Below are 21,991 nucleotides of genomic sequence, written 5' to 3'. Positions count from 1 at the left end.
ATGGCACGAGAAATAGACTTGAGGAGTGACTCAGTGACAAAACCCACTCCTGATATGAGGGAAGCAATGAAAAATGCTGTAGTTGGAGATGACATGTATAAAGAAGACCCCACAGTAAACGGTAGGTACGCCGTGCTTTTTTTTTTTTTTTTTTTTGTTCGTTTATGGAAAAGAAATTAATGAAGGTCGTTTTGTTAGTTTCGTTCAAAGGCCCCCAAGCACAGGCTAAAGCAATATCAACATTCATCTTTCATGTGAAAAGATGAATATTCATTTTTACTTTCTCGTATTTATATTATAGTAATCGTCAAAAATTCGAACTCAAGATTTTGATGATTCTCCACGTTACAGATTTTCCTGATTTCGAAAAACATATTTTTGGAAAATGTTTGTCTGTATGTGACAAAGATAACTGAACGGCTTTGAGTTAGATGATTGAAATTTGGTGTACGGTGTTTGCATCAAATTTGCAGATTTATCAAAATCTATCAAATTTTGCTTAAAATCTGTTCAGAGAAAGTCCGACTGTTCGAATATAAGTTAAAACGATAACTACAGAATGAAGAGAGCAAGATAGATAAAATTCGGTGCACAGATTTAACATCTATACTGTAAGCATCTGTCCAATTTTGAGACAAATCCAACAACGGATTGACTGTCTGTCGGTCTGTACTTTCAGATACATGTAAACGCGATAGCTCAAAAACGCAATGACTTAATCGACTCGACTAATAGACTTCTAAGCAAATGGATTCGTAAATACCTTATGTAAAAGTTTCGTTATGTGGTGAAAAAGAACTGAATACTTAATTAATGTGCATGTATTTATTGTCTGTCTTTGTACGCAAAATATAATGTCTAAATACAGCCGTCTTCCATTTTTATTTTCCCATATATGAAGTGTAGAGAAGTTTTTATAATCATCGAAAACTTCGAACTCCAGATTTTTTTCGAATCTCCGGAGTTCGAAAAACAAAATTTTAGCATTATATTCTGAGAAAAATGCTCTGAGATAGGAAGAAAAACATTTCTGGACTTTACACAGAATTTGTAAATTTCTATCAAATTTCAGACAAAATAGATTCATAGGAAGCCTGTCTGTCTGAATCGAGTTCTAGTGAACATAATAACTACAAAATGTAAAGAGCTAGATAGATAAAATTGGTATTTTGCGATTATCCCGGCGACCATTTTCGCCAAACCCGATATTATCGAAAAAAGGTAGCTTCTGAGCCAATAAACCGCAATAAATTTTCATTATGGTGGCTTTTCAAAGAATTGGCGCCACTACAGAGATTAAGCATTTGTCATCTGGTTGATCGTCTGTCAATCTTTATATTCGCACCAAGAAATTCGGTACGTAATTTTCTGATTACAGCTATAATTTCGTGTCAAACTTTGGTTTCAGTCACTTCGCAGAAAAATGCCAAAAATATATATTCATGCGGAAGATTCTGAAAAAATGCTAGATTTACGCCAAGGATCTATATTTTGTAATTATTTTTCGCCAATGCCATGCCAAGCTTTCGCAACATTACCAAGAAAATTTTTAAAAGCAAACGAACCAAAAGTAATACAACATCATGCTCCGATGTTTCTGCCTTAAGTTCCGAATCTCCATTAATTTTTTTTTTTTTTTTTTTTGCATGTGGTGCACAATGTATTGGCAGAAAAATAACTTTAATACTTCATTTTATTTTAAACTAGCCTTTGGCGACCAGCCGGTTCGCCAATCTTAATGTTTGTTAAAATTTTAATAATTAAATATTTTATGCAATTCCTACTTTAATAGCTTCTTCATCAAAATATTTTGAAACTTCGAATTTTGATAGTCATATAATTAATTCACTCATAATATTATAAAGGCATTCAGTCATAACGTAATATGTATTTCTCTAATTTTCTGTTAGCTTCCATAGAATTTATACTTTAAATAAAAGTGGAAAGGATTAGTCTGCAATTAATATAATAATATTTTTTACTGAAACAAAGCATTTTTTTATAATATGATTACTGAAAACAGAGTCACTGAGCGTTTAAACTTTACGGGCACTAAAGAATATCTTTCTTAATTTATGTATATATTTCAAGAATTTTTCAACACAATTTTCTCAGATTCATCATGACCAGATCGATTAATTAACAATGTTTTATTTTAAATGCATCAAACACTAAGAAAATAAAACGAATCGTTTAAAATAATCGGTTGAAAACAGGTTAAAAAAAACTACTTAAAAAACGATGTACTTAAAACTATAAGCATATACAAAAAATATATAACTAATATAAATGCAATTTAATTGCAAAAGCATGCAACTAACCTAAAAATAATTTAAATTCAGTCCGCATCCGTTGTTAATAATTGTCAACAATCAGAACACAATACGTATATGTGAATTTTCAACGCAAGTTACGGTAACGCAAATGCGTGAATTCTTCTACGCCAGTTGGGATAACGCTATGCAGATTAGTAATTTTTAATTTCCTTTATTCTCTTTTATTTTAATTCAAAAGCACTTCAGAATGAATCTGAAAGATCGATTAATTAATAATGTTTAATTTTAAATGCATAAAACATTAAAAAAATAAACAAAATCGATTGAAATAATCGACCGAAAAATCTTAAGCCTAGCCTCATTAGAGTGGGGGAAAAAACTGAAGCCTTACTCATTTGGAGGCGGGGAAAATTAAAGGATTTTTTTGGCGCGAAAGTTAGTTTTTAATTAATAATTAAAATTCTAATTAAAAATTCAAAAAAAGGGACCCCAGGTGCACATTCCCGACCTCCAAGGTATACATATACCAAATTTGGTAACTGTAGGTCAAACGGTCTGGCCTGTAGAGCGCCAACACACACACACACACACATTGAGCTTTATATAAGTATAGATTGATAAAAATAATTTTCAAAATACACTTGACCTCAAATTCTAATAAAAATTATAAAATTAATATAAAATCTTACTATTAAACTAATATTAACTAATTTTAAGATTTAATACTGCTCTACTCCTCGATGATATACATATTGCGATAACATATCAATTTAATTATATTGTACGTAATATATGTATTCAATTGGAAATTTATTATCAACGATTTCAATTTCAGAATTGGAAGAGAAAGTCGCCAGTTTGTTTGGAAAGGAGAATGCCCTCTTTGTTCCCTCAGGAACGATGGGAAATCTTGCTGCCGGTGAGTGATCAAATACGAATTGAACATTTCTTTTGTAATTCGTGGAAAAAAAGAAATTTCTTCTCAAAATTTTTTGGGAATCGAAAAAAACTACATTCAGTAGGGAAAAATCAAAAAACTTCTTTTATAATCTTTTTGCTATATCTATTTTTAAGAATTTTTTCCCTCTTCTTCTAATTAAAAAAACCGAATTTTTTTTTACCTCTATCTCATTAAACTATTTTTATGCTACAATTAGTTAAAGAAAGTGAAAAAAGCAAATTCAATATTATCCGGAAAAAAAACCTCTCTAACATCATATATTAAATATTTCATAGATAATTTTTTTCATAATTACATTAAAATATAAGTCTGTATTTTATATAATTTAAGCCATAAAAGAAGTAATAGTAACTAAAAAGAAAAACGTCGCAGGTTCTAAACCAGTTTTAATGTAAAAAAACTAACTCACTCTAAAAGAATTTCAGGTTTCTCCGTGCTAGGCTGAAAACTATACCTATTTTTAAAACCAAGAGTTTTTCAGATTCACTTGGATGCAAATTCAATATTATTCATAATTATGTTGGAAAAGTAGAATTTTCTACTATTTAAAATTGACAAAATGTTATAGATGCTCCAAGTTTTCCCTCTTTTTATTATAAGAATTTGGAATGGAATCGTACACACATATGCCATACACTTCATAGCCAATATGAACATAATCTGATGAGTATTTCTTTGTATGGAACTCTTAAGAACGGAATTGAAAGCCCCGTAAAATGGATAATTTGAGCTCCTTAATTCATATATGCTTATTTAATGATATTTTAATTTTTAAACAGAATTTTTTTGACTGAATTGGTAGAAGTAGGAATTAAGACTCATATATTTGAACGGATGTGTAAATAAAAAGATATCAATTTTATTTCAAATATGAATATCAAAATGCAATCGACAAAAATATCTAATATACCTCCTTACATTGAACGGCTATGGGATTGTGACAGATACTGATGGATAACAAAAACTTATTGCTTCATATAAATGCTTTAAAAATACAGAGTGTCCCAAAAAGATTGAAACGTGGTTTAATTCTTTACCTATTAGAAATAAGTGGACGATATAAATTGCAAAATAGTTCAAAATAATGGGAAAAAAATAAGAAATAAGGTTAAATTCATAAAAAAAACTGACTTTAATTATCAAAAAGTTACATTTTAAAAATTTTTACATGCCTTCTCTAGAAAAATTTGATCAACTGGAAAGTTTTTTTTCCATCCAACAAGATCATTAAAAAAATCGCTTAACTATATCTTTAAAACCAAGTGAATTATGATACAGAAAAAAAATGAGTTATGCCATTTTTCATATCACGTAAAACTCTTTTTTTTTCTGTAAAAATAGGGCCATATGCAGATTGATAATGGAAATTTTTAGATCAAAAATGCGATAACATGCGTCAAAATTCAAATGTTTTTAGATAAAGTTTAATAAACCAAGATAAACATTGTCTGCATATGTTCAGCGTGGGACATGATGCTCTCAATTTTATTTTATGCGGTCTCGCAGTGGGCGCTTATAATAAAAAATCCTGCATACAAATTGATAGATATTTTATGTAATATGTTTTAGAAAGACCTTGTGGTAAAAGAAAATTGTCTATATTTCACTGCGCAGTTAAAAAATATTTTAACATAAATATTTGAAATGGTCAAATTAAAGAAAATAAATCGTCTGTGAATTAATTTGTTGGAATGCCTTTTTGAAAACTTATGATAAATTTGACAATAAATTATTTGCTTGTATTTAATTTACATTTTAATTTTTACAACTGAAAATGGCAGTCTGAACATAAAAAACATTGAGAATATGTAATAGCGCCATGAATATGAATTAAGTTGGCAAAAAAAGTTTTAATAAATATTATTACACATTTTATATTTTTAAAATACAGGGTGGTTATAATTAAAGTTCCACTTTGAAATGGTCATAAAAGAAAAACTACTGAACAAAATGTTATCAAACTTGGTAATAGGTTTAAAGAAGGTCATAAAAATTCCTTTTCCATCAAAACAAAAGTTCAAAACCTCGCCATCAGGGGAGAAATGGCGCTGTATGCAATATTGTTAAACAAAATAGGACATGAAGACATCTGTTTAAAATGTATTTAATTGTTTCTGAAACGTGTTACAAAGCATGTTCAATGTGATGTCCATCTTTTTCTGAAAGCAAGTTAAATCGCATTACTGCATTCTCAACAGTAGCTTTTAGCATATCAGGAGGAATGTTACGTGAACATGTTTTGTAACACGTTTCAGAAACGCTTAAGCACATTTTAAACCGATGTATTCATGTACTATTTAGCTTAATAATATTACATACAGCACCATTTGTCCCCTGCTGGTGAGTTTTTGAATTTTTTTCTTGGTAGAAAAGAAATTCCCATGGTTTTCTTTAAATTATTACCGTTTGATAAAATTTGATCCAGTAGTTTTCCTTTTATGACCATTTCAAAGTGGAACTTTAATTATAATCGACCTGTATGTAACAAATTTTATCGCGTTTTTTTTATAATGTTGTTGTTGCATAAAAAAAATTAAAACTTTCTGATAAGTTAAATTTGTGTAGAGAGATCTATTTTGTCTTAGAGTTTAAAAAGTGTGACTTTTGGAAAATTATCTGGATTTCTTTTTTTAACATTTGCTTATTTCACACCTTACTTTGAACTGCTTTGCAATTTACATTGACCATTTATCTATAATAATTAAAGCATTAAACTGCGTTTCGACCTTTTTGGGATGCTCTGTATATTGTATTCATTTCGAACCACCTCTATAACAAATCTTCTGTCATTTATGAAATGACTTTTCAGTGATATCGCATTGCTGGGCAAAAGGACAGGAAATCATCGTGGGCGATCAATCGCACATATTTATTCTTGAACAGGGAGGAATCGCACAGGTAAGATGCACCCCATTATTCATTGAACAATAGAATGTGGCTGTAAAGTAAGGTATTGTTACGAGTTACTCTCCATCGGCATTCTTTCAAGATTTGTTGGTCGATGAAATAAACAGTTCTTCAGTAACAAAAGTCGATGAGGACGACAAACATACAGCCGAAACGAACTCAGGCAACACACAGCAGCACACTAAAACTAACAGTAGCCCACAAGCAGTAATCGGTAGCAATAACAACCACAGCACACAAAGCGGCCAGACAGAATTCAGCAGGAGAGGGAATCTTCGTAGATTCGCTCTACGGCCTCTCCAAACGGCTGCCTCACTTTAGCTGTATCCAACTGCCGACACATTACTACACGACAGTTACTCCTCATAGGACTCAATGCTGCTTCCACAATAAACACCAGAACTCGGCACACAGCTCAGTTCAGCAATCGGTTGAGCTCCACACAACGCTTGTTGCTTCGTTATCCTCTCGACGACTCGATACTTGTCTACAGCTCCGACTACGATTGAGACTGCCGGCCTTTTTTAGTTCCCGGGAGCCGGGCCGAGAAAGTTCTGGATCAATCAGGCGTATCTCGATTCCTATTGATTCAAATGCTAAAATTCTGTAAGTTTCCAGTAATGTCTATTTTGTCGCCAAAGTTGCGAAATTTGTCGCCAAGCTCTGAGATCACTGACGCGGCGCCCGATCAGCACACAACAGTTGATCGTAAAACGGGCTTTCCAGTGATTGAACTAACCGTGCTGGGAAGCAACATCACAGATTTATAACAATATTATATTTATCTTGGGAATTTACTTGCTTTATTTTACCGCTTTGGTTGGAAAGCGGTAACATGTTCTATATGTTAGCCGGCAATTATCACAGAAGTAGAAATAATGTTTTCTCAAAATTTACAGGAATACAGTATTAGCTCAAAAATTAATTCATTTAGAAGATATAAATCTTTGTCCGATTTCTAAAAAAAGTATCGGATACTTTTTTGGCCTCACTGCAAATTCCAGTGGATTGTCTTAGGATCTATAAGGTAAAGGGCATCTTGTACGGCTACTCTACTCCAAGACTTACCGTGAATGAATAAACAGTAAGCTTTGTTGGGACTTTTAATTGAAAATCCTTCCAAATTTTCATCATTCCATGGTATCTGGCAAGTGCATCCACCATGAATGCTGTTGAAGGAGGGGGAGGGAGGCTCCGATGCTTAAATGGGGCTTTCTTTGCTTTTTCTAACGAGTCATTTCCCGAAAGGTTAAAAGAGAAGCCAGCAAGACCTCTGCATCTCTTTTAAATGCGTGGCCTAAATCAAGAGGGGTTGCCCCTTTGAAACTTTCTTGCATATTCTCTAATAAAAGTGTATTATTAACTACATTTCATTGACGAACAATAGTTACGATAGCCTATTTAGAGCGTGATCTTTGGCAATTAATCGCTGACATGTGTACCAGAAAACCGAATGTGTGTTTTGGATGCATTTTTCTGATCAAATGAAAACCAAAATGTAGAAGAACTATGATTGTAGAACAAAACTATGATTGTAGTCACAAAATCACATACCAAATTTCATATATTGCAATCAATCTGTTTTTGAATTATCGCTTTTACATGTTCCTAATTTTGCCTAGATATAATTTAGAAGATTTTCCTAATTTGAACTTTGGAGCATTTTTTTAAAAAAATTTATTAATTAAAAATAAGCTAGATTCTGATGTTTTCTTGGTATAACTTCTGAAAATATTCTCGCACGAAAATTATTTTAACGCCGTTTCAAAGTCAAATAATTATCTTTTCAATGACGCAATTTAGTTGTGAAGTTTTTTAGATAAAATTTAAAAAATTTTCAAACAAATTTTTAAGTATATTTAAGAACAATATTTTCATTGTTGTAAATGAAATAGAAATCGTATTTCCATTGTTTCGTCAAATATTTCGTCGAGTGATTTTCTTTCATTGTCGACAGCGAAAGAAGAATCCTGTTTAATATCTATACAATTTATATGACAAACAAAAAATGAAGTTACGATATCGCTAAATACAGTTGGAGATAAACCGGACACAATAGAGCTATGATGTCAGAGGTCATATGGTCTCAATTCATATGCAGGATGAATAGAACGTTTATAAGAGCATTAAAATAACACAGCTGTAATATCTAATAATCTGATGGTATCATAAGCGTGAAGTTTTATTTGAACGATTTATATTAAATATAATAACCAATATCTTTGGCGAACCAGTTGGTCGTCAAAGGCAACTATTTGTTAAAATAAAATCAATGTTGCATAAGCACTGTTAAAACAAAGCCTGTTTAAGAAATTTCTTATTTGGCAAGAAAAAGAAAACGAAAGAAATAGAATATTTCGAAGAAAACAGTGTTACACAAAGTACAAAACTCAGAATACAAAGGAAAACGCTGAGCATGAAATACTCTTCATATTTTATGCATATTGTTCTATGTATCAGATGGCTTTTAATTAACTTTCACAAATTCGGATTATATAGAACTATTTAAAAGAAAAATTCAAATGCGATGGTTCTATTTTCAGCTGGGAGGTCTTCACGTGAGCTGCGTGCGAACTCAAGAGGACGGCACATTTAACTTAGAGGAGCTAAAAGAGAAAATACGACCTCGAATTCCGCATATAAGGGGTTCTTCCAAGATGGATGTCGAGTATCCCGAACCTTCCACTGCTCTCATATGCTTGGAGAACCCTCACAATATACTTGGTGGAAGAATCCTGCCTATCTCATTCATTCAACAGGTGAGACTGCTATTACATTTGTTATCCATGTGTTAGTTTTAGAATTAATTGTTACTATTACCAATGCATTATAAATAGATTGAGTAATAGTTGCAGACACATATTCGCTTTTCTTATCCAACAGCACTGGTATTCGAATTAAGGCCACTAAAACATTTTTCACAATAATTCGAAACAGCTACTTGTAAAATTGTTGTAAGTGTATTGCATATTTTGTGAAAAACCGATGACTGAGTCGTAGAACAAAGTCTATTAATAACTGAAGTTTAACATTTCCGATTTTAAAAAGATTTGATTTAATGAAGTTTGATATTGATCAAGTGCAGATGAGCATTCGTCGATTCTTGGATACGTCTTGTTGAGTGGAGACTTCGGCTTGAAGTTTTAGCCTGTCCAATGTTTTATGAAAGAAAAAAATGTAAGTAATAATATGTAATAAATATTAATTTATGAAATTTCTTTTCGATATATGTTTATTAACCCTTTCTAAGGCCTTGGGAAGTATGCTTCCCACCAAATTTTTCAATCTTTGTATGAAATTATGTAGGTTGGCATAAGTTCTGACACATTTTTTTAGAAAGACAGAAACTTAGATGCTTCATTTCTTTATCTCACATAAAATGATATACCTTAGTTTGTCACTTAATTATTAATTAACCAAATTAATTAATGAATCAAATTAAATTTATCTAATAACGCTAAATGAATCCCTTTTCTTATTCTAATTTCAAGCCAAAAAATATTTTAACATAATATGACTAGAAAAAAATGGCCCGTTAAAGGGTTAATATAACGTCTCTCAGCGCAGATTGACTGTATTTAGCTGAGCTACTGATTTGAAATGAATGCGCTTAACAATGCATAATTCATATTAGTGATGAATTTGACGTGAATGAAGGTAGCTTAAAAATGTTTTTTTTTTCTTCATTAGCTTTGCTATATAATGGATGTTCACTCAATATAATAAACACATTTTTTATTGTTTTACAGTAATTCAAAATCTAACAACTCCAACATATTTGAAAAGGTATCAAAGAATAGCGTAAGCAAAATAACTTAACCCTTTAACTATCCATTTTTTAAAATCTTTTTCTCTGCAATCGCGTGGAAAATGAAGATAATAGCTTCTGTATTAGAAAAATCTATTCGATTTTTTTTTCAAATGTTTTTAAATCTCCGTGTATAGAACATGATGGCCAAATAATCCCCCCCCCCTCCCACTGAAAAAACTACTTTCTCTTAGAACTACTTAAACTGATTTTAAAAAGTAAGTAGGATGTGTATATCTCATTGGTAATCAAAGGGTTAAGGCATTTTAATGTTAAATTTCTTGTATTTTATTTTAAGTCTATTTATAAGTGCAACAGTTTCTCATCATATAAGATTTCTGTTTTAAAGTATATCTAATCGTTTTTCGTAATTAGCATTTAATTCTTCCAGGTGTGCTCCCTAGCTGGAAGCAATGGCATCCCCGTCCATATGGACGGGGCCAGAATCATCAATGCTTCCGTACAGTGCGGCGTTCCTGTGCATGAAATAGTCAAAGATTGCGCTTCTGTCATGATGTGTCTCTCCAAGGTAAGGGTCATGTGACCAGTTTTCAAATGAATGATTCACCTCTTCTTGAAACTTTCAAATTACAATTTCTCAAAAATGACAATTATTGTCATTATGTAAACCTGTCTCGGATCATTAATGATTGCTTTATAAAAACCATCAGTAGATTTTTTTTTTAAGATTTAGTTTTATTTTACAATCTTAAAACTGAATTTTAAAAAATAGTTGACTTGAAGGCGTTAGTTAAATCTTGACATTTTTTTCCAGTTATTGAATATTGAACTATTATTTATACAAATATAACGTCTTTATGTCATATTTCGGTTTCTGAAAGTAAATATAATTCAGTCTTAAGAAATATATTTTTAAATATCTTTTCAACACCGGTATCTTAAAATGCTGTTATGAATGTCACTTCAGGTCTCAATTATCCTGTTTCAAATATTATCATTTCACCAAAAAATTCAAGGTACAATCAAGCAATTTGTTCTCTTTCTCGTGCTTTGCAAAAAAAGCAATATTAGAATATTTTCTGCTGCATTATCTGATATTTTTTCTTTAAACCCCTTTTGAAATTTTCTAAGTGTTACTTTTTAAAATACTTTTAATATTTACTTCTAAATATTTCGGAATCAGTTCTAAAGAAGTGATAAAAATAAATAAAAGTTTAAAGAATTATTCATTTAGATAGCCTAATTAACATATGAAAAGAACTATTTTTGCAGCTCCAATTTGCAATGTAAACAAATTGTAAGCTCATTGATGTGATGTTGAAATCAATTAAAGAGTGAATTTCTATTTTAAAATGATAATTAAGTTGAAACCACCCAAGTTTTTTTTCCTTCATATTTGCAAATAGAGCAAATGAATTTTGAAATCATAAAAAAGAAATGTTTTCAAATTTATTATCAAATGTGTCTATTTCTTTCCACAAAAAATGAAGGAATTTTCATATTAACCAAATTATTACTATTTTCAGGGAGTTGGTGCACCCATAGGGTCAGTTGTGGCTGGTTCAAAACATTTTATTGAAAGGTAGCACTGTTCACTTTTTATTTAATTTAAGAGCTATTGTGAGAAATAAGCGAATAAACCATAAAAGATTGCTTTTATGCATATACACATGAATATTCTTATATGTTGAACAAAAACTTTTTAAATGCGGAAATGATACTGACATCTAATTTTAATAATATAGTTAAATAAATATACTTTGAAAATTTCTCCAGAAATATGAAAATAATTGCTCGGCACTATTTGGCTCTGCGTTCCATTCAAATTTACAATTCATCTTAATGTAGTAAGATCGTATCTAGTTTCAGCCGCAAATTCCTGTTCCATCCTTAATATTTATAGTTGAGAAATGATTTAACAGAATTAGCTTATAAGGCAAGAAATGCTCAGTAAAAAAAAGAGAGAGAAAATTTGCATTTTCATCTTTGTCATCTTTCATCAATTTTATTCAAAAAGACACATGCTTTTTTTCTACTTTTCTTTATACCGCAAAGAAAATTGCAAATCAAGAATTCAAGATTTCTTACTTTAAGGCTTCCGGTTGCTCACAATCTCTTAAGGCGCCTCATTTATTAGCATAATTAGATGAAATGGGCATGTCTTCACTATGTGATTGAAAAATCATATGTATGAACCCCATCGGACGACTGACAAAAAAATGTAGTTAAATTATTTACAAAGAAATATTTTTAAAAGTAGTAAAAAGTACTTAAGAATTACAAAATAAATATTTTATTTTATTACCTACTTACGCACTAACAAACAAACAGAGCTAAAAGCGTATAACTTTTATCGAAAATCTGACATTTACATATTAAAAACAAATAATATGTTGACGATTGTTTCGTTTCATAAAAGCATAGGAAAGAAGAATGATTTTGAATTACTATCTTGTTTTATATAAATAACTCAGTATATTTTATAATGAAATAAAATGTTTTGCCACGATTATAAGGGAAACGTAACTGCCAGTGCTTACTATATCAATATAATAGAAAATTTATAGTTAAATAAATAAAAAGAAAACGTATAAGAATTAAGTTGTAGAGATATAATAGAATATGAATATAAACTAATAATATTTTATAAAGAGCGAATATATGGATCTTGTATTCAAATTGGATACTATAGGAAAAGATTGAATACTGTATTTGGATAATATCTATTGAAATATAGATCCCTATGTGCAGCATAGCCAATGAAAAATTCCTTTGAAAATCCATGTTGTAGATTTCTGCACATACGAAATTATCCTGCATTGAACCAATTGCACATGTTCTTCACTTTTTACATAATCTTTAAATTACAAAGCAATTCAATTTGTGTGTTGAGTCATTTGTTTTTTATTGCTTTGTTATAACGCCAATGTCTTCAAGAAAGTTTAAGTGGCAGACAAATTTTAAATTTGGAACAATCTAAACCTTTACTGAAATAGAATCAACTTTTGGTTTGGAAACTTCACTTTTCTGTATAAGAGAAGCTTTGAAACTTTTCTTATATGGGGAACAAATCAAAATGTATATGTACTCCTTTGCATAATCTGGTATCAGATACTGAGGAGTTTGACATATTGTTCTCAGTATGTTTTGGGGATGAATTAAGCAGAATAATTTTTGCGCAAACAATGAAGTTTATCCAATAATATGAGTAGGTACAATTTTATTTAATAATAATTTGTTATGTCTTTTGGATATTTCCTTATCTTAACCTCCCTACCTAATCGCAAATAATCTACTGAAAGTGCTATTGGCAGACCAACAGAAAATTTAAATGCTTTCTCTTTAGCGATTTATGCAAAAAGGAAAGTATATCATATTCCTAAGGTGTCCGGTTAGCACTGCATGGAAAGAAGAATAAGACATCCCAGCCAAACTTTAAAAACTTTCTCTTTTATCTCAACTGGATTAAGCTTTCAAAACTTTCCATTTTGCTTGCTTTTAGGAAATAGCTTACTTCAAATTCCCTAACTGGCTATTCTATTTAATCAAACTGATTGCGTAATTAGGAATTGAATTGAATTTGAACTTTATTGGCACAAAAGCCATATCTGACTAAGCTGCGCCATACATTTGATTAAAAACGTGAAGCCATGTATGTAAAATTCTTGAACATATGAGCTATGATGCAAGATAAAAAAAACATGAAACAAATGTTAAACAGCGAAGCATAAGGAATAAAAATAGCGCAATATCAAATTTTCAAATGGAATCTAAAATTCATATTGTTGTTGTTTCTTATGGCACTTGCCATGGACAAGCCCACTGTTACGAAGACAGCGATTTTAAGCCGGTGGGGGAGCGTCTCTTGTGTTTATAGTAGCGCCAACTGGTGCCAAGAGTACGACTTTTCTACTCACGCATCACTCATTCGCTTGTACAACCCCTTTTTACAGGAGGGTACATTCACACATCTCACAGATAGAACAACGGAAGAACAATCATGCCCGAACTGGGACTCGAATCCAGGACGCTCAGATCACGGGGAAGACTCGGTACCCCTATGCCAGGACGCCGGCAAACTTCATATAAACATGTCAAACACAGAAAAGGCTAAAATAGCATAATTAGGAAACACTAGCTCATAGTAGAAAATATTCAACTAATCGCGTTAGTAATAGAAATAACATTTTGAGGAAGGGTATTATTTTTTGGATTGGTTCATAACCGCTTTCTTGCGTTTCTCCTCGACTTTTTCTATACAATATTATAGCCAACCTATTTTACATATCCTGTTATCTTTCATCTCTTGTGGACATCCAATCCATTTAAAAACTTTTTTTGGCATCTTAATTTGTGGGATACATAAAAACAAAGATGATTACTCAAGTCAAATCGAATTAAATGTACATAAATTATCGAATTTGACACTTCGGTCTTTGTTGCTGTTTTACGTGTGGCACAAATTGGATATTTGGGATCACTGCCTTCATTTGGCCGTCAGCAACCAATGATAACATACAAAAATGTGACTGGTCTTAAACATAAATTTCGTTCTGTCTAAATTTCAGAAACCATTGTACTAGCTCGTTTGTCTCGGCAAACTGCATTTCATTTTTATGTCTTGGAAAACATTCCTGTCTTCGCGGCAATAAAAAATGCTAATGATGAACTTTTTTTTCATTCTTCAGTTTTACTGTGACACGAAGCAAATAAAATTAAACCACTGTTGATGATAAATATTGGCAAAAGTGCTATAATTCAGAAAATCGTTGCTTCAGAAACGACACCAACTCTTTCAGTTTTACGAGTATAACAAGAACAAGAAAAAGACTATATTTTTGGCAAAGAATAAAGAGTATATCTTTTTTTTACACACTAAGTAAAACTAAACATACATGTGTTATGCATACTAAATCTGAAAATAAATTTAGAAATATTTGTTATTGCTTGCAAGAACTCGTGTTTCTTTTTTTTTTCCTTGTAAAACTTTATAGTTACTCTACTTGTTATGCAACGAAATGTTAACTTAGATTGGTAACGACAATTCATCGTCCTTAAAGTGATCGGTTGAAGTTATTAAAAATGAAGAAACAACTCAATATTTCAAACATGTTGCTCTAAACGACAAACATCCATTTTAATTTAGCATAAAAACATTAAAAAAACTTAATTTTCAATTATGGAATATCATAATGAATTGCAATTTTGCATAATCCTGCCATAACAACAACGACACTATATGTACAGATTAGATATAATTAATGCAATTTAAAGGCTATTGAGGATTGATTTAAGCTATTTGAAGATTCGATCTCATTCTTTTTCATAACATATATATTTTTAATAACCTTACAAAAAATAAATAATAAATCGTTGTTTGTTGATGTTCTCAGCACATTTTGTTGAAATAATGATGAATCTCACCTACAGTTGACAGATCACAACTAAAAAAATCAGATTTTGATGCCCACTCTCTCCCTTTATTCTATAATCATTTTTACTCCCTTTGATTGTTTTCAAATATATTTGTTTCCACCAGGGTCCATAAATACCGGAAGGCTCTGGGTGGAGGCATGCGACAAGCCGGCGTCATGGCTGCAGCCGCTCTCGTTGGATTAAAGTCAGCCGAAGAGAGGATGCGAACTGACAACCAGAGGACTAAAAAGTTAGCCCAAGGTACAGAATAGCTCGATCATTGGCTTTGATCAATCCTTACAGAAAGATCACTTATTTTAATTTTTCATGACAAATCTTCAAGAAGCTTAATTTAATATATAAAATGTGAACAAAGTTTTTCAGCTGCGAAATATCTTACAAACTGAGCCTTTAGTTCATGAGAGGATTAAACCTTCCTTTCAAAAGTGAATTTTTAGCGATGAAACAAAAAAAAACTATTTTGTTCCCATTTTATATTAGAATAAGATAAGATTAAAGTATCCCCTTCCACCTTAGAGATATTTAATCTGATCTTCCTACATGATTAAAAAATATATCTATCATTGAAAGATTGATTTAAAAAAAAACAAGAAAATAAAGCTATATATATGATAATTAATGGTTCGTTTCCCCCAAGTAAGAAGTTAAGTAATTGGAAGTGTTTTGGAAAGTGGGAACAATGGAAAGTGGGAACAATGTTTGTATCGCTTTTCCAAAAAAAAAAAAAAAAAAAAATATTATAAATACAACATAGACTTTCTTAATTTACTGTCATTACCTGACAGTAAATTATGAACTGAATGCTCCTAACTAAGTGACTGAATGCTCCTAACATAAAAAGTGACATTATTATAGTTTTTAGAGAGGAGGAAATTCAGATCAAAATTGTAACTTCTTGCTGATGAGTATATAGACATCAATAAGATTGTTCTGACAATTATTCGGAGGATAAAGAGGCAGCTTTTCTTTTTCAAATAATCAGTAGTCAAGTGGAATGTCTCGGGTTTATTCGCTACTGCAAACATTTTTCATTTTACAACAAATACAACAGATGATGTGTTAAATAGTTTTCTATGAAAGTACCATAGAGATTATTTTTCGTACAAAGTCATTATCTTATATCAAAATTAATGGTTACAGGAATTCGTTTGATGTTTCATTGATTTGATAGAGCCATCTCTAATTGCAGACCAACAGAGAAAGTTATTCCGAATTTACTAATGCTGAAGTAATCAGTGAAGCGCTAATTTGATGATAGATTAGAACAAAATAAACCGTTCTTAAATTCGAAAAATTACTCAGATTTCAAGTACAGTCAACGGACAGATGCACCTCAGATACATACGAGGGTTATTAACACGTTCAGTGCAATGGAGTCACAAGATTCCCTGTAACATACCTGTGACTCTCATCAAATAAATTCATTAAAATAAAAATTTAATAATTCATAATCCATTGTAGATAATATCTTAACATTATATGTATCACATAATAAAAAAAAACCATCGCAGCACCATGAGTAAATCCTTTAAAACGCGCATCATTCAAACGTGTTAAAAATCTTATGAGATCAGAAAAATGCAACAGAAAGCAAGCATATCAGGAAATATCACCCCCCCCCCCCTTAATCTTATACATATCCAGATATTCATGGCATATGAGACCAACACAGGTGGCTGCTCTCAAATCTGTTTTGTCACTGTTCTGATAATCGTCCTTCCATCTTATTTTTTAAGATACCATTTGAAGAAAACAAAATGGCGTTTTCAATTGAATATAAATGAAAAATCTTTCTCAAAGTAAACGAGGGAAAACAATGGTGTGTAAATATTTTCAAAGATTTCTCCTGTTGATCTTAAATATTTGCTTTACATTTTATTGTTGTAGAAGTAGATTAGAATTCCTGAAAGCTCGAGATTATAGTAAATGATTGATACAAAGCATAAGACACACTAAATGGATTGAAGCTACACTGAAAAATAGTAAACGAATTATTTATTCTACAAGTGAAATTTACGACAACTTCATTCCTCAACTATTTGGAAAATTTTGCATGAATATTTAAAAGCAAATAATCGACAATAATTATCTATTAATCTTCTTTGACACAATAAAAACTTAGACTTAATCGAATTTAATTATATTGATTGGTATATTTTAAGGAATGTTAAGAATAATGAAAAATGTATCTAGTACTATATTTCGGAAACTATACAGTAACCAACAATGTAGTCTTACCTGATGAATGAAATATAGATATGAAAAGTTGATAAATAAGAAAAAATAATAATGCCGGTTATTTTTTTGTATAAAATGATATTATTACTTTAATATTGTTACAAAGCAAAAAAGCATCTATGTTGATTGGATATTATCAAAATATCTAATTAGTCCTCCTTTCTCTTCTCCAAGCAGGATAGAAATAAAATTCCACAGACTTTGATTCGACGCAACGACTCATTCCTATCCTGTTTATATACATCTCATTTTTCTGCAATAATATTTTTGGAAGTTATCGTGCAGAAAAAGCAGAACTCAGCTTATTTTTTTCCTTAACTAATATTCAAATTAAAAATTCGAAAAAAAAATGGAAGTACGAGCCAAATTTAGTTAGTTGCAACTCAAATAATATGGCTTGTAGAACTCCAACACACACACACACACAAATTCATCTTTACTACTAGTCGCCTTTGGCACTAGCTGCTTTACCGAGAATATTGAGTATATTTAATTTCATTTAAATCGTGCAGATATAACTTCATGCCCATGATTCCGCCAAGCTGGCAGACATCAAAGCCACATTATTTTGAATGTACATAAATTTTTAAAATGGAGCCCAATCCTATTACATCATAGCGCTTGTGATGTCCCCATGTATTATTATTTTTCAGCTGCCGTTTTTCCTTCTTCGGTAGTAGCAACAGTGTAGATGTTTAGAATTCAAAATAAATGGAGTCAGATTTGTTGTGTTTTACATGGATTGAAGTTTGAAAAGAGTTATAAGCAGTTTGAGTAGCTAACAAACACTATTTTCTCTATCATGTAAATATTTTAGGGGGCAGCGGGATATGTTGGGTAAATATATTCCGACGCTCGCAACAGCTTTATTGAAAACGTAAACATCTGGTTCATCTATCTTCTAAATTTCTCGATATTGTGACTTCATTTTTTATTTGTCTCGTAAACTATACAGATATTGAACAGAATCTTTCTTCTTTATCTTTTCAGAATCTTTCTTCAACAATGGAAGAAAACTATGCGATTAATATTTTGATGAAATAATGAAAAGATTTAAATTTCATGGCATTCTTAAAAATTAAAAAAAAAGTTGTCAAAAAATTAATTTGACTTAAAAATTTAAAAATTATCAAAATTGAAATTGTCAATACAAGAAAATATTTAAACAAATATTAAATTAATATCATTAAAAAGACAATTTCTTAAATTTTGAAATGATGTAAAACTCATTTTTGTGCAATAATATTTTCAGATATTATCGCGAAAGAACACCAAAATTCAGTATACATCTTTAATTATTTAAAATAGTTAAAAAACATTTTAAAACTCTGTCAGAACTGTGCCCTTCTCACTCTTTAAGATATCTAGGTGCCAAATGTGGTAGCTATATGTCAACAGACCATGTTTCTGTTTGATTAAATTTATCTTATGTAAGCTTTTAACAATGCTTTGCTCTCTTTAACGGTAATTTTATGAACGTCGCATAGCAATCTATTTCTTCTTGAAACTTTCATTGGATAAAAATGAAGTTTCTTTAGACTTAGAGTTTCAAACTGACCTTACAATGCATCAAGCGCTTTTTTTTATCAACATTTTAAACCAGTGATTATGTCTAACGATATCCAAATATTCAAAAAATGCTGCATAAAGGGAGTAAGCAATGATAAAAGAAAAAGCAGCAAACTCTTTTTATAAACGCAAATGATAAAAATTTTATTTGTTTGTTTGTTTATTTATTTTCAATCAAAGCAAACACGGCGATTTATAATTGCTTTTTAGATATTCATGATCTGCAAAGCAACCTTGTCACTTGTGATCCAGATTTGGTCGAAACTAACATGATCCTGCTTCAATTTCCATCTCCTGATTTCACATCTCAAGACTTCGTGAAAAGAATGACCCAAGTAAGTTTTTCTGGGCTGAAGTCTAAAAGTTGATGGTAATTAATTTTTTTAGAATATTAAAAGTTTGGATCTCATTTGTTGTTGTATTTTGTTGTAGTTTTGATATCACTGCTGATTAAAGGCAATTATTATTCTAATGACTAATTAATGCATTTAGCTTCGGTACAAATCGGTATAACATTAATGGAATAGAAATTTTCTACTAACATAACATTTGTATAACTCGCAAAGGTCTCCCGGAAACTCTCATATACTCTCCAAGGAGAATAATATCTTCTCCCGCAAATGCTTTGCGTGTTATTAAACGAAAATAATTATGAAATACATTTCGCTTTGGAGTGAATCTAACAATTTTATTGAATTTATCGTGCAAATACGTATTTTGAACGCTTTTTTGCGGAATGAAGCCAAAATTTGACACAGAATTAGAGTTGCAGTCGCAAGATAACATGCCGAGTTCTATTGTTTAAGTCATTTCATTTATGAGTTATTGAAGTTCCATGTTTGAGAAAATACAGACCGACGGATTGTTCAAAATATGTTAAGAATGTATATTTTCGATGCTAAACCTAAACAGTAAATTGCATTTTAGAATTATCTAATTCGCTTGTAATCGAATAACCAGACAAACAAACCTCCTTTGAATGGAGTTCAAAATTTGAAAGAAATTGACAAATATTGTATAAAAATCATGTGCCAAATTTCTTTCGTCCCTTTCAAAGCGTTTATAGATCATTGTATTCACATACATAATGCGAAATAGATGTTTTTGAAACTCAAGGAGACCTAAAGCATTTAGATTTGTCAAAATCACGAATCTGAATTTCCTGACGATTGCAATACTTCCTCTATACTTCTTATACGAAAAAATAAAAAAGCTAGTAAATAAAACAGAAACGATAAAAGCAAAAAATTATCAGACAATTATTATATTGTCGTAATTAGGGTTGCGACTCCAATTATTGCAATAGAAAAATATTATTTATTAAAGCTCCAATTATTTCAATAGAAAAAAATTATTTAGAAAAATAATTTTATTTACAATTTAACTAAGAAATTAAACATTTGATTTTTACTACGAGCTTCACCGAGGTAGTGAGCGAGAAAGTTCCGAAGAGAAGGAGAGAGAATAACTTTTTTAGAAGCATATCCGGATGATGAGAGGCGCGGCAATTACGTCACACACAGCTTCGACAGAGCCTGTAGTTTACAGATATTTGATATGATTTATGATAGATATGTATGATTTATGATAGGCATTCACTACAATATTAACACGACTTTGGCACAACACATCAAGAAATTTTAGAAAACATTAGAAGTTTTCAAACTAAATATTCTCTTTCAAATAGATTCTTCTCAATTCTATAAATATTGTAGTTCGGTTTATTTAGAATATTGGAACATTCTAAATAAATACTCTAATTCAATTAATATTCTTTTTTCAAATCCCAACAACAGATTTTTAAAAAAAACAGCAATTTTTCTTCGAATTCGACTGTGTTTTGTGTGATGTATGAGTGCTTAGTGACAATCCTTTTATCTTCACTTTCAGGTGAAGAAAGGAGACAACGAGCAAGTTATTGTGAAGGCTTCCTTGTGGTTCAAGAATAGAGTGCGATGCGTTTTGCATTCAGATTTGACTCAGGAAGATGTCGACTGCGCAATGAAGAAAATTCGGGACATCGTTTCGTAAAAATAACATGCCAGCTGTCAAATAAACCCAATGAAAATTTGAGCAGAAACATGTTTTCTTTCTTTTGAGTAAATGATGCATTATGTTAAACTGATCCCCAAAAATATATTAATACCGTTCTAAAAACTGAAAATCTTAAAATATTTTTTAAATATAAGATTCAAAAACTTGCAACTTGAAATGAATAGCTGAAATGCAGCTACAATGTTACAGACACGCTTTACATTCACCAACATTATACAAATTGAATTCACATTTTAAAAATAACGTCATTACGCTTGTTATATAAGATATTGGTAATATAATTACATATTACAACTAATATCATCATTTTGTAGGGTATCAGTCTGATTTAAAAATTATTTAGCACTTTCTAATCAACCAGATAAATCTTCTATTAGTTACAGTATTTTCTAACTACTTGCAGTAGCTAACATAATATTTGCGTATTAAAATTAATTGCTTGGGCTGGATCGCTTAGATAGTTATCGCATGACTTAGATAGTTCGAGTTCAAATACTTTTTGGCTATCAAATAAAATAAACTTTTTTTGTTCAGATTAGTTTTGACTAGAAATATGCCCGATCTCATGGCAATTTAGTTCCAAACGAGCATATGAAAAATATGCTTTAAGAAATTCTTTTTAACTATATTTGATATGCTTTTATATCGTTTTTATATTTAAAAGATGATTGTGACAGAAATGAAAATTGTTGCAGAATTATTGCTTGTTTTACTGTTTTAAGCCTATGATTCTCTGTGAAAATAGTAGTATTTTACATATTTATTGTAATTAATATTGCT

The 21,991-nt window shown here is 30.6% G+C and overlaps 1 protein-coding gene across 1 annotated transcript; it reads left to right on the top strand.

The window, feature by feature from the left end:
* Positions 1-21,187, top strand: LOC129966435 (uncharacterized). Its single transcript, XM_056080859.1, has 9 exons — positions 1-121; positions 3,112-3,195; positions 6,047-6,135; positions 8,688-8,903; positions 10,344-10,481; positions 11,440-11,495; positions 15,453-15,589; positions 19,367-19,491; positions 21,047-21,187. Exons 1-9 carry the CDS (start codon positions 1-3, stop codon positions 21,185-21,187), a joined length of 1,107 nt encoding a protein of 368 aa, XP_055936834.1.
* Positions 21,188-21,991: the final 804 nt, after the last annotated feature.

This window comes from Argiope bruennichi, chromosome 4 (genome assembly GCF_947563725.1).
Source record: "Argiope bruennichi chromosome 4, qqArgBrue1.1, whole genome shotgun sequence".
NCBI lineage: Eukaryota > Metazoa > Arthropoda > Arachnida > Araneae > Araneidae > Argiope > Argiope bruennichi.
This window is presented reverse-complemented; position numbering and strand designations above follow the sequence as displayed.